The sequence below is a fragment of the Siphateles boraxobius genome, unplaced genomic scaffold (assembly GCF_051911475.1).
Source record: "Siphateles boraxobius isolate OS27281-9 unplaced genomic scaffold, OSU_SipBor_1 25, whole genome shotgun sequence".
Lineage (NCBI taxonomy): Eukaryota > Metazoa > Chordata > Actinopteri > Cypriniformes > Leuciscidae > Siphateles > Siphateles boraxobius.
The window spans coordinates 21,643,225-21,656,132 of NW_027508866.1; the positions used below are offsets into that span (position 1 = coordinate 21,643,225).

General features: G+C 37.2%; 2 protein-coding genes across 3 annotated transcripts in view; both read left to right on the forward strand.

Moving 5' to 3' along the window:
* kiaa1958 (KIAA1958 ortholog) overlaps positions 1-12,908 on the forward strand; it is a 269,067-nt gene that overhangs the window by 143,666 nt on the left and 112,493 nt on the right. The gene's annotated exons all lie outside the window — the stretch shown is intronic.
* Positions 1-12,908, forward strand: part of cwc27 (CWC27 spliceosome associated cyclophilin) — a 46,760-nt gene that overhangs the window by 12,797 nt on the left and 21,055 nt on the right. For both annotated transcript variants that reach the window (XM_077243159.1, XM_077243160.1), the window contains exon 10: positions 11,145-11,245. In XM_077243159.1, the coding sequence (XP_077099274.1) occupies positions 11,145-11,245 (101 nt within the window). The remainder of the gene's footprint in view (positions 1-11,144; positions 11,246-12,908) is intronic.

Here is a 12,908-nt window from a genome sequence, read left to right on the forward strand (position 1 = left end):
GGTGAAGAGAGAAGCTTTGGTTGCCAGTCACCTGGAAGGAAGCACAGGCTGTAGGAAGGATTTGATGTTGGTTGGAATAAGTCTATGAGGCTCGAGCTGAAATCTAGCTCCTATGGATCCATGTCTACTGCTTAAGATAGTATTTCATTTCCTGGTTGGGTATCTGTGTTTTTTGGCATGGTTCATGGCATGCTTTTGGTATTCTTGCTTATGAAAATGGTTATTTTTTGAGGGGGTTCTACAATCAAACCATTTTTTTTAGCTGTAAATTTATAGTGACCTTTGATATTGATTACCTTTTATTTAGCAAAAATATATAAACACTTATCGCTGTCCATATCATTGGTGGCATTAATGAATAAAACAGCATGCTTATGGGAGTCCCGACATCACGACATATGGTAGCCGCCACTTACACTAAACCCGACAGACAGGGCATAACTAAGGATACAAAGTGCTTCCATATGGCTCTTGGATATAGCCATACGCTCTTAATATTTTTATATAAACCCGAGTGATATACCACAGCCACAATTCAAAAAAGAAAACTATGAAACCTTGGGCAAAAGAACAAGCAAACAAGTACCTGGCACTTTCTTCGCAACGTTATATCTAGCTAACATTTTGTATGCTGTATTTATTAAATGTATAATAAAATATTATCTGTTTTAATAAACATTTATTTATTATTATTATTAGAATTATTAGTATTACATCAGTACATTGGTCTTTTTCACAGACATTTAAAGACATTTATAACATTAAACATTACAAAAATAAAGAAAATTCACTACAACTACTTGAGTTGTAACCCTGGACCCAATTAATCTTATTTATTTCAGTTAAAATCCACAGCTATCATACCACATAGTAATGTATCTTATTTAACATGTATATTTAATGAACAAGATATGACTTGTCTGTGGCATTAGCGTAGTCATTGCTTATAGCATCAATCTAGTGTTTACCTTCATGTCGTTTACTCTTCAGCACAATGGTAACCACAGAAACTTCAACATAACAGAAACTCTTTAATGGCAAACATAACAGCAATAAACACTGGCAGGTCTTTCCCTTCACTAAAAACAAATAAAATCACACTTAATTTCAACGTTTATTCTACTTACTCAGTTCTGTGCAAAGCATGCTGGGAAATAGAATTCCACTGCCCAATTTCCAAAGTTATCAAAACATTTTTATTAAGTTACAACAACTAATTTAAAAAAAAAAACTATTAAAGTAGGAATTTGAGTTTATTTTAAATTATTATTTTAATTAAATCACTAAAATAAATTTTTTTACTTGCAACCATGCATTTAAGTTATGGCAGTAGGTCCCTGGATTACTTTTTAGAGTGTTTTTAAATAAACTTTTTTTACATACTGTGTAAATACCTGCTACGGATACTTTCAAGATGAATTTCAGCATGTTAGGCTCTATTCCGCAGAGAAGAGCTGAGAAGCATCTGAGCATCTCTGTATTTGTTCACTTTTGTAAATTAACGAGTCCAAATTACTTGCTCAAGTATTGAAAAATGTTTTCCTTCACATTAACATTTAGTCCAGACCATAGACTGTAAAAAAAAAAAGATGGACAGCGCATTGCTGCTTCCTTCCACTGTAGAAAAATGAAGCCAAATATCCCAGAAACAGTCATTGCCGATTATGTCGCTCGGAGCCCGAGTCTGCGCAGTAGTGATCCTAAAGTGGATTATTTGGCAGTGAAAAGCGACAGGACTTACAACAGGTGCGTGGATCGGCAGCCATCTGAATCCTCCAAACCACTGAATAATCTAATGTGGTCTCGTCATTATCTGCTTTTCAAGCTCCTCTCGACCATAATGCAAGATTTTACTAGGTTTGACTACACAATGGAAATGTCTCTTTTAAGAGAGTCCAAACAGCAATTGTGCACCAAAGATGATGACTTTTGTGTGTAGTGTCACTGTTTCTAAATGGCACCTGTCAGTTGTCATCCGTCATAATCCGATGCTCTATCAGCCTCTCAGGGAAAGGTCACCCGGGATTAGTAAAGCACTGGCCCTTTTTTGTGTGGAGGCCAGAAGGGATCATATAATTCTTGGCAGCTGTGCCTCGGATCTGGAGGTTGCTGGACCTCCAGCCCGCTGAGCATGTGTGCCCTGTTTGGGGCAGGCTGACAGAACGGCTCCAGACTTCAGCATGTGAGGCTCTATTGACGTTCAGCAGAGCAGAGCTAAGAAGTGGCGGAGCATCTCTGTATTTGTTCACCGTTGTAAATTAACGAACCAGAAATAACCATGCTTTGTTCATTACTTAATCAAGTTTTGGAAAAGTTTTTCCTTCACATGACTCTTCTTAAAAGGGTCATGAAAACTGTTTTTTTCCATGACCTTTTGAGATTAAAATATCTAAATACACTGTTATAGCATTTATTGAAATTATTTGATCTTGGATTTAATTTATATATAAAATAGATTAATTTTAATCCTGTCAGTCAATATTTTTCCTTATTTCGGTTGTTTTTTCATACGTTACGCTGCCATATTACCCCATTAATTGATACTAGAAACATATTACTCCATTAATCGATACTATAAACACTTGAAATCCGCATGTACTGCCGCAATATATTCATTGCTTGCTTGATCAGTAACAGTCTCTCCACGTAGCAGTTTATAAAGACGGCTGACATTTTACAAGTTTATTTCCTTATCGGCAAGAGCTACTTATGTCAGAGAGAGGTTCTTGTGGTCAATAAAGAAGGTTATGGAATATTAAGATTGTTGCTCTATAATTACAATGGCGAATCCATCCTGGCGGAGAAAATTAATCATAAATGGAGGTTTTAATCGCAGATTTCTTATCCCTGATTTGTTCATCTGTGTTTAAAGAAATTAGCTCTAAACTTTGCTTAATTTAACCTACTGTTTAATTTTGTTGTCATAGTTTACACACGGCACCAGGGAGGCTTTATTTGAATTGTTTACAAAAAAAGACAGGTAAAAAGTCAGTAATAATAAAATAAAATACAAAATTTGCGAACTATAGCACTTATGAAATACAAATGGTTTTATGTTTTTCAGGTCAGTCGAACAGTATATTCAGGTAAGAAATACAGATATTAAAGTAATCAAATGTAAAATAACACTGTATGGTTTTCATTATAAAAATGTAAAAAAAAATTGTCGAGTGATTTTCTTTGTCTTTTGTTCTTTGATTAATATGACAGACGGCAGCAGGTTTATTAGGCTTCTGTCACTTTAAAAGTTTATGCATGGATCCAATATACTGTTACATAACATGAGTTATCTTTCTCAACTATTTACATTCCAAAACTGACTGAATTTACCTGAATTTTTGGCAAGAAGGGCATTTTGACATAATTTTGCATGTATTTGTCCGTTTCAGTGCAATAAGCCTAAAAAAAAAGTAGTCAGTTTCATATTTGTGTGCTGTTTGAGAGGCGGCATTATGAGAGCACCACTTGTATAGATCAGTGGTGTGAGCGTAAAACCTGCGGTAATGACAAATCATGTGCAATAGAGGCGATCTTCGACCGGAGCGACAGGAGTGTGGGAGGAGTGGGAGGAGTGTCAGGAGTGTGGGAATGTGTCAATACATCGTCAGAGAGAAGAGTGAAAACACGCAGCTGGTATCAGTCAGTGTATCTGTTCGGCAGAAAAGGAGTATTGGAACCGTTTCAGATATTTCAGTATCGAACTATCAATACGTATCGAAATAACAGTATGTTTGATAACACTAAATTAATCCTTATTGGTGCAACCCTCCCTAAGCTTAAAAAATTACTCGTGCTGGACCACACTTTTCTTACCTTAAACATACAAATATATGAACACATGACGGTGACCATACACATTTACGCATCAATGAGCTCAGAAATTATGGCTAGATATGCTGAGGTAATGAGGAGAAAAATATCTTGTAAAGTTTACCAGATCTCATACAATTTCAGTGTGTAGCACCTGCCGCTCTGCATTTCTTTTATTGAATTGCATTTCTGCAATATTTTAACAAGTTTTCTGATTATTTCAGTCTGATCTTAACACTTTGAGTGGCGTATTTAGTAGAATGTTTTATAAATTTGTCATAATATAATACAGGTTTTGCACAGAATACATTTTCTTTTTGAAAATTTTGAATTTGTTTTAATCATTTAATAACATATGGGTGAGGCAATTAAAATAGTACGGTTTGTCACATAATACCAAGAAAGTTCTGTATTTTGATCATTTTCTGTTCGTCTACCCTTAAAATCTGGCACCTGCAAAAATAGATTTAAACTTCTATAGATTTTCTTTTAACACCTTATGACATTTAGAGACAATTTTTAGTCTGGACTCAAAGTAATCATTAACTTATTATATTTCACTCCCCAGAAAGTATGTGATTGTGCAGTAGGAGATTATAGAGTTAAATTATAGAGAAAAAATATCAAACTGTCTTTTCTTTCATATTATTAGCAAAATTATCAGTATACTCTGCATTGTAAGTTTTAAGTGTGTTTTAGAATCTCAAATGCTTACTAATGAACTATGATTTTTACTTCCAGCAAGTACTCAACATGTTTGTAACTTTACTTGAGCTGAAACACACATTCTTGCAGTTTGGAGCTTTAGTTGTGATAAAATGTATTAATTTGTTAGCAAACTAGTGGTTGGAGGATGCACAGTCTCTGTGTTATGGTTAATTTCTGCGCTCCTCGGCTCATGCCATGTGTTTGGACACCGCTTGACTCATCAACTCTATCATTAATATTTATTATGGAACTCTCAGTTATTCAATAATTCAGTCTCCTTTCTCCAAACTTAGGTAGACGTTACATTTGAGTCAGAGGGAGACCTGGAAAACTAATATTCGTCACTATCCTTCTTGAAATGTGATATCATATGATTATTATACACCACCTCTGCTTTAACCATCTGCTTCAAGACCTTGAAAACATTTGCCCTCTCCACGCAACACTGAGATTATACTGCTTGATTATAAAAGTCTGAACCATGCATACAAGTCAAAATCAGTAGAGTGGAGCTTGAGGAACAGTATTTCCACTGCTGCAAAGCGTGAGGAGCTACTCCGCATCCGTTTTGGAAAAACAGATCAAAAACGACCCGCTCTCAAGAAGTTTTTTGACTGCGACAGCAGGCTAGTAGAGGGGCGAGGGTTAAATGTTGAAGTCTCGATTCATGAGAAAGATTGGTCTGTGGCCAGTCACTTTTGTGGGCTTTCTTTATGAAAAGTAAATCATCCAGAGCTCCCTGGGTTTCGCTTATTTGAATTGTCTGAATGAGCGACAATTGTTGGCTGGTCTGGAGAGCCTTTGAGTGACGACAAAGTCTTTCCCCCACTCCTCAGACATTAAATGTGTGCGTCAGGTCTCGTCCAGCACTTCATCACCAATCCCTCTCTCTCTCGTCTGATTTGTGAAATGACGGTCTCTTCCCTGCTGGCGGCCCGAGAGGGTTTGGTGAATGGCTGTCATTGTGCTGGCTGGCTGGGTGTGGTGGGGGGGGGGTGTGTCTCTGCCCTCTGGCTGATGAGACCGCAAGACAGTGGGCACACTTTGGCTCCTCTTCAAAGAGCTCACTCGTTAATAAACTCTCATCCCCTCCTCCTTTTATCACAAGGACACTTTATCACACTGTTCTTTTCTTTTCTTGAGTTAACAAATACCTTTTTATCTCGCTCTGCTGTCTAACAAGGGCATATCTCACAGCTCTGCTATTTTAAACAGCCCATCACTCTTCAGCGCAGTGCTGTTTATTAATAGCTGTGCTATTTCAGTCAAATTGCCTAATTTTCTAAATGCCGGGATCACAATTACTTTTTCTGTTTATACAAATGGCTTTCTGCGGATTATTTCGCTGTTGTTTTGTGTCTTTTACTCGATTCTTTACATTGGCCCACTTTTTTGTACTTGTTGAGGACATTTACTTGATGCACAAAATAATTTTCATTGTTTGCCTTTTCCTTTCCCTGAGTATAAATTCAGTTTGGTGCTTTAGGCCCAAAACATACTCTACACAGGTACATGAATGCAAACGCTTCTAGCCACACAAGCTTGATTTCTACTGCCATGGTAGTAATGAATCTTTTTTTTAATAAAGTTGGTTAAAATTAATTAGTCTTCCTGAATAATAACACATCTCATTGTGATATCTTCACAAACATGGTTAATATGGTAGAGATGGACTCCACCTGAAGATCAAAAGGATATTCGGAGGAATTTGTTGAGCCCTGAGGAGTAAATTAGTAGGTGTTCCTGTCTCTTTGCATTTCTCTCAGCTTTCTCCACTCTTACTGGCAATCTAGCTGAGAGACCCATTGTGTTGCTGTTGCCTAGGATATGCCTCTCTTGTTTGGTAAATGGTAGCATGTCCAGGCAAGCAAAATTATTACTTAGTCGGAGGTGTTTCCCTATATGGCCTGCTCATTTCCGACCAAGGGTCAATGTAGGCCTCTAATAGTTAACTCTTCACCCTTGTGGAATCTTCACGTCTTCTCTTGTTTTCTTGCCAAAATGTAAATTTTTTCATTCCAACACAATGGAAGCTATTAAAGGAACACATTTTTTCCTTTCTGTACAATTAAAGCGTTAAAGGCCAACTATTCATTTTTAGTCATGTTTCTGAAGCCTATCTGTGACTAGTCAGAATGTTGTGGTAAAGTTAGTTGACTTGTCGTGCAAGTTACCAGAGCTTCAAAAAGGACAAAAACACAACATAAAACACCATAATAGTGGTCAGAGTACCATAATATTCCAGATCTTGTAAAGCCATCCGAGAGTTTGAAGTCAGTGAACTGCTAAGCACCTGAATCTGCTGAGATGACCTAACCTGTACTCTAACTCTCTGTCACCTTATTGGTCCTTCATTGGTCCCCCTATGAACTAACAAAACATGTGCAGGAAATGAGAATGTCAGCTTTAACCAAGACCGAGGGCTTTGTAATCATCCGGTTACCAAGATCTCCAGCAGTGGATCGATGTTGAGTGGCTCCACTGAAGGGGATGCACTCTTTTCAGGATTGGGACCTAAAGAGGATAGGGCTGGGTTTCGATTCAAATTTCAAGAATCGATTCGATTCCGATTCTCAAGATCTTGAATCGATTATCATTATTCGATTCGATTCGATCCGATCTGATCCGATCTTCAAGATTTAGATAAGTGTTTTAGAAAAAAGCATTTTTTCCAGCTGTTACCTGAATTACAGGACTGTAGTTATGCAACATATTGATACTATTATTATAGACATTTAACTGCAAATTAATGGAGTATTGATGGTTGTAAAACACAATCCCCCTTCCAGAGTGTTGATACAACTGCTTTCACAAACTTGCGCTGGTGTAGACGACATAGGACGCAGAGGTATTTCAGCAGCAGTAGGCTACTAGGGCTATCGCGATTAGGCTACCGCAATCTTGTAGTACTGCGCTACTGACAAGTCAACCGCAGAGGATTGCAAGTAACCGCAGCAACCGTGATATTCACTTTTTTTTATAAGGCTATACCCTTCTTGTTTGAACTTCATGCATGTGTATTGAATGTTAAACAAGTTCATAATGATAACAAACAAGACTGTTTATCGTGGTGATGTGTAGCCTACAGAGGCTTTGCACAGACAGTGAATGAGAGAGATCGGCAGAGCGCGTGCGATTACCTGCGTCTGTCTTTGAAGTCATGTGTATTCGTATTTCCGTGTCAAAGGAAAGCGAAATATTTGTCGTATCATCCTTCTAACTTTCACGTCACGGGTATTTACCATTAATGCGCGTCAGCAGCAGTGCTGGTCAGCATTCCACAGCGCAAGGAAGCCGTGGGAAAATAAAATCAGCGTGTCACGCATTGAATCAATGCATTATTGGTCTCTAATAAGTGAAGCATCGGCTTCAGCGTTACCCATGCGACGCATTGCTGCTCAGCTGAGCCTTGAAAAGTGGAACTCAAAGTTAAAAATAATTAACACATTGTTTCATTACATCTCTTTTAATGAATCAGCTTTTTTGAACGTGTTCGTTGAATGAACGGTTTAATGACTCACTCAAAGCCCGTTGTCGTAACAATGTGCGCGCTGAGTGAAAGCCTTTCAATGCGCATACAGGGATCTCCCAGTCGCGGCAAGTTAAAGTTTACGGGGAAAATGTAAGCCTATTATTAAATCGATCCTCTGAGTTACAGATCGATCTTTAGAAATTAATATCAAAATCGATTCAGAATTGGTGAATTGATTTTTTCAACACAGCCCTAAAAGAGGAGAACAAACGAATGCCAGTGTCCATGAGGTTCCCCTTTACCTGAGCTCCCAAACACTAGAAGAGGTCCTCTACAAGGTCAGCCTTTAAAACGTCCACAGTGCCGTACGTTTGCCCCTTGAGAACTTAGAAACTAGGAACCTGGCGTTTAGGGACCCGAGGTTCAACAGGAGTAACAGAAGAGAGCTGCTGGAGAGAACGTGTGTCAGCTGAAAGGAGCAGATGGGTGGAACAAAGGCAGTCATTGTTACAGGCTTGAATGGCTCACGTGTTTTTGGGCTGGAGGCCCAGGCTCTGCAGCTTACCTGTGCTTTGTAGCCATGTAAGAACCTGGCATCAAAACTTAGCTGTCAAGTCCTATGAAAATATTATTATACCCCAATAGAAGATGCTGTCTTGGGAGCTGCCAGAAGGTTTGGTTCTCTAGAAGTCAGCTGTGGGTGGGGGCAGTGTTTGCACATGGAAGCAACTTCCTCTCATCAAGTCAAGCTTGGCAGTTTATCAATGAGGACCTCACACCTTGGAAGTGTGTGTCTGCCTGGGCCTGTCCTTATCAGCTGTCCTGTGACATCTGCCTCTATTGTCTGAACAAGAGCATTGGCTATAAGATCCGTTTTTGGAGGGTTAGATTACCTCGGGTGTAAGACCAGTTCAAACAAATTTGATTATCATTTGCTCGGTTGGACTGCAGTGACAATGTTTTTCTTTTTCTTTTGTAAGCTACCATGGAGCAGGAGACTGCAGGATGTCATCTTGTTCTAGTTGCTCCATTTTGAGTTCAAACCTTCAATACTCATGAAGCAACTAGAGGTAAAGTGCCTTGCTCAAGGGCAAAATTTAGTTTAGCCAAGATTGCCCCTGTGTGGTATGTGATCTTTTATTTTATATGTCAGTTGGCTCATGTGATTTATGTTTCACGCTTCAGATCTTCCGTTAAGGGAACATGGTTAGCATCGAGGCTTATTTGTTTTCACGGTGTATTGTGGGACTTTTTACGGAGTGAGCGTAGGATTTTGCGATCGAGACAGCCCTTTAAATAGCAGACTCTGACTACTGAACTAGGGAGCTGATTGAGACCCATTGTCAAGCCTACTCCTCGTGGTTGAACTTTGTATTCTTAAGAGTAAAACTTTTCTTAACTCCTAATAACTTGTTATTTTCTGAGTATTTTGTCATCTTAAATAACCTCTTAAAGTTAGAATAACCTCCAACTTTCAATAAATTAATTTAGCATATTACGTTTCTAACATTAAGCATTACAACAAAACATTAGCTACATATGATTCATTTTACTAGATATATGCATGATGAGTTCTCTCAAGTGACAACATGATCGGTAACTTAAACAATGATTGGTCATGACTATGCTGAATTCTAGATTCAGTAACAACTCTACAAAGAAGAGTCAAATTAGTCAAGAGAGTCAAACCTCACTTGGATTCAAACTCAATTTTTTCGGCAGCATTCAGTTGCGATTAAATAGTTCTTAAGAAATTTAAGTAGTATCTTAGGAAGCTTCTTAACTTCTTAAGAAAATTTTCATGAATGTGGCCCCAGGTCCTTTTCTTTCTTTTTTTTTTTTGGTCTTTAGCATTGGAGATAGGTCAGATAGGACAGAGTCAGCATGATAATTTATTTAGCCGCACAGCTTGCAGGACATCAGTGTCACTCGCTATTAATTGGATGATTATCAACAGCAGTTTATGTCCACAAATTGAGCCAAATTGCTTTCATACTATTTTGACCAGCTCTGGAATCGACATGAATTGATACTCCCCATTTTTTCAAGCAGACTTGTGTGTGGTACTTTGATGCCGCAGGGTTTCTGTTGCCAGTTTGAGAGCACAGATTATGTCCACAGCCATGCTAAAGACCATAATGAGAGCTCACTGTTGGAGTTCTCTAGGGTTGAGGTGTATCGGTTCAGCCACAACATCCCTTCTTGAGGTGCCAGAACCCTGGACTGTCTGGACACCGTGCTGAACTCTTGATCTAACAAGGCGCCACACGATTTATTAGAAATTTTTATACTTCTAATGCACATATTTGTTTCTGACACATGTTGGAACACTATGCCTAAGATAATTGTTGGTTTTATTCCCGTTTTATGTGAACACACAAAATCCCCTTGTTAATTGTGGAATGAGAAGCTTAATCAGTTGGAAACCCTGGAGCTAAGGAGATGTCCGTGTCCTGTGTTCTGTTTTGGGGATTGTATTTTCATATCAACCATTTCAAATAAATACATATTAATAAAGAATAGAGTCCAGCACCCTGCAGACATTAATTTTTTTTCTAGTTTTTTCTTTCTTGGCTATAGTTACAATCCTGAAATTCGCACTTGCAAAATCTTATAGATTCAGCAATTTAATTGAATTTATGACAGGATGTCAACAAAAAACTTAAAGAAAGGCTTGTTTTTTGCACACATTTGCACCAAACAAGAAAGCAGTTCATGCGCTTGTTGCTCTTTCGCTAGTTGTGCACTATGGACGAATAGTTGCTCGCTTTTTTTTATATATTTTTTTTAAATGTATCGCTTTGAAATATTTTGTGTCTATGATGTGTTGGCTACTTTCTAGGGCTTTTTGTCTTGGACTTAAAACATTTTTTAATTTCAATTTGTTCTTGAGAAAATTTGGACTTTTGAGTATATTAAAGATTTGGTAAGTTTCCATGTCACGTCAACTTGTTAAAACGTTTTATTTATTATTTGAATGATTTATGTCAGATAGCAGGAAAATATCTTCAATTGCTATGCATGAAAAAATGTGCTACATGTTTTTCCTTCCGTAACATGTTTTTCCCTTCTGCATTTTGCAAGACTTATTGGGAAAGTGTTCCCTCCAAGACTGGAAATTAATTCCAGCTTTCGGTTGAATGTCTTTCCACAGTGATGAATTGCGAAAAGAAGCTCGCCAGCTGAAGAAAGAATTACTCGCAATCAAACAGCGAAAAGAAGATGGTGTGAAGAAAGAAGAGGATGTCACTGAAGGTGAGTGTATGTGCCACGAAATCACAGCTGTTTGTCTTTTTATTGACAGAATTTGAAAAAGCTCTGTAAAAAAGATTATTTTTGTACTGTTTTAACAGTGTAAGCTTAATTTATTTCTCGCACATGGTGTAATGAAACCATATCAACCTCTCCCAAAATCAAGTCAGCATGTACTGAGGTTCAACTGAATTGTTCAGTTTTGGAGGTTTGTTTTTGCACATCAGCCCTTGCTTTTTTTATACATATGAAAAAAAATCTGAAGCTGCTGTGTTTGTGTGTTTTGAAAGCCTGAATGTTGGCTGTGAAGTGAGCGTGTGGATAACATTAAACATTTGGCATTTCTAGTTGTTATTTAGTCTTTTTTTTGGACGTGCCTAGTTGATTGCTTACCTTTTGTGAGCATTTTAAAGAGAGCAATGAAACTTTTTTTCAGTCATCATTCGGTAATCATTTACTCAACCCCATATCATTCCAAATCAGTGTAATGTTTGGATTACAAAAGAAGAATTTTTGCAGAATGTTCTAAAAATGGGGCAATTTACATTTCTCCATGGTGGTGATTGGACTGCTGTTTACTTGGGTTTCCCATAGCTATTTCATCAGTAAAAACACACAAAATGACCAAGTTTAAATATACCCAATGAAAGTAGCTTTGACCTGGTGGTGCCAAGCTCTAAAAACGGTAAAAGCCCCAGTGAAATGGTCCATATGACTTTTGCACTATATTTGTATTTTTCTTTTGAAGCCATACAATACCTTTGTGTGAGGAGCAGACAGAATTCAAGTTATCCCCTAAAAAAATGTCAAAATGATAATTTAGTATTATTTTCTCTTTTTTTCTTCTTTCCTTTTTTAAGCATGAACATAAATAACCATGCCATATTTCAACCCAAAATCAAAAGGAAATGAAAGTTATTATATTTTGCTTAAAGAAAATTACAATAAATAAACTAAATGGAGGTATTTATATATTATACTACTATTCAATGATTTTTATATTGTTCAATTTATAGTGTTTAAAATTGCATTTTATTATTGTTGTACAGTAAAACAGTTTTGTTGTAGTAATCAGTGACTAGAGAATGTCAGTTACATCCTTTGTACTAATGAAAATGTGGTGGAAGGAATGCTTAAAATCAAAAATAATCTAATAATACGAATAAATAAAGTATAAATGATCACAATGCAAAAAATAATGGTTTAAAAAAGCCTTTAAAAAAACCTTCACGTCTGTTTAGCTCAAACAAACCTTTCAGCTGTGCTGCCATTCTGGATTGCAGAAGAACGCAGAACAAGAAAGTTCAACACTCTTACATCAGCCATAAAAACAAAGAAATTAAACTCAAATATGTTTATTTAACGTCATTTTTGGTTATTTGTATGGTTGAATTGGATCATCAAAGGTCAGCAGCAAAGACATACCGGTAGGTTAATAAAGTGAGATTAAATACAAAAAGAGTATTTGAGTTATTCATTTGGAATACAGAATTTGATTTTGTGCAAGTGATATCAGTAAATGCTCACATTTAGTCTAGATCTACAATAATAACCAGGTGTTCGCACACAACACCTCTGCACTTACTCACGATTTCTCTCAACATGGGTACAGGAGAGCTGTCAGATAATTCATGGCAAAACAAAGTAACTTGCTTAACTTATTTGA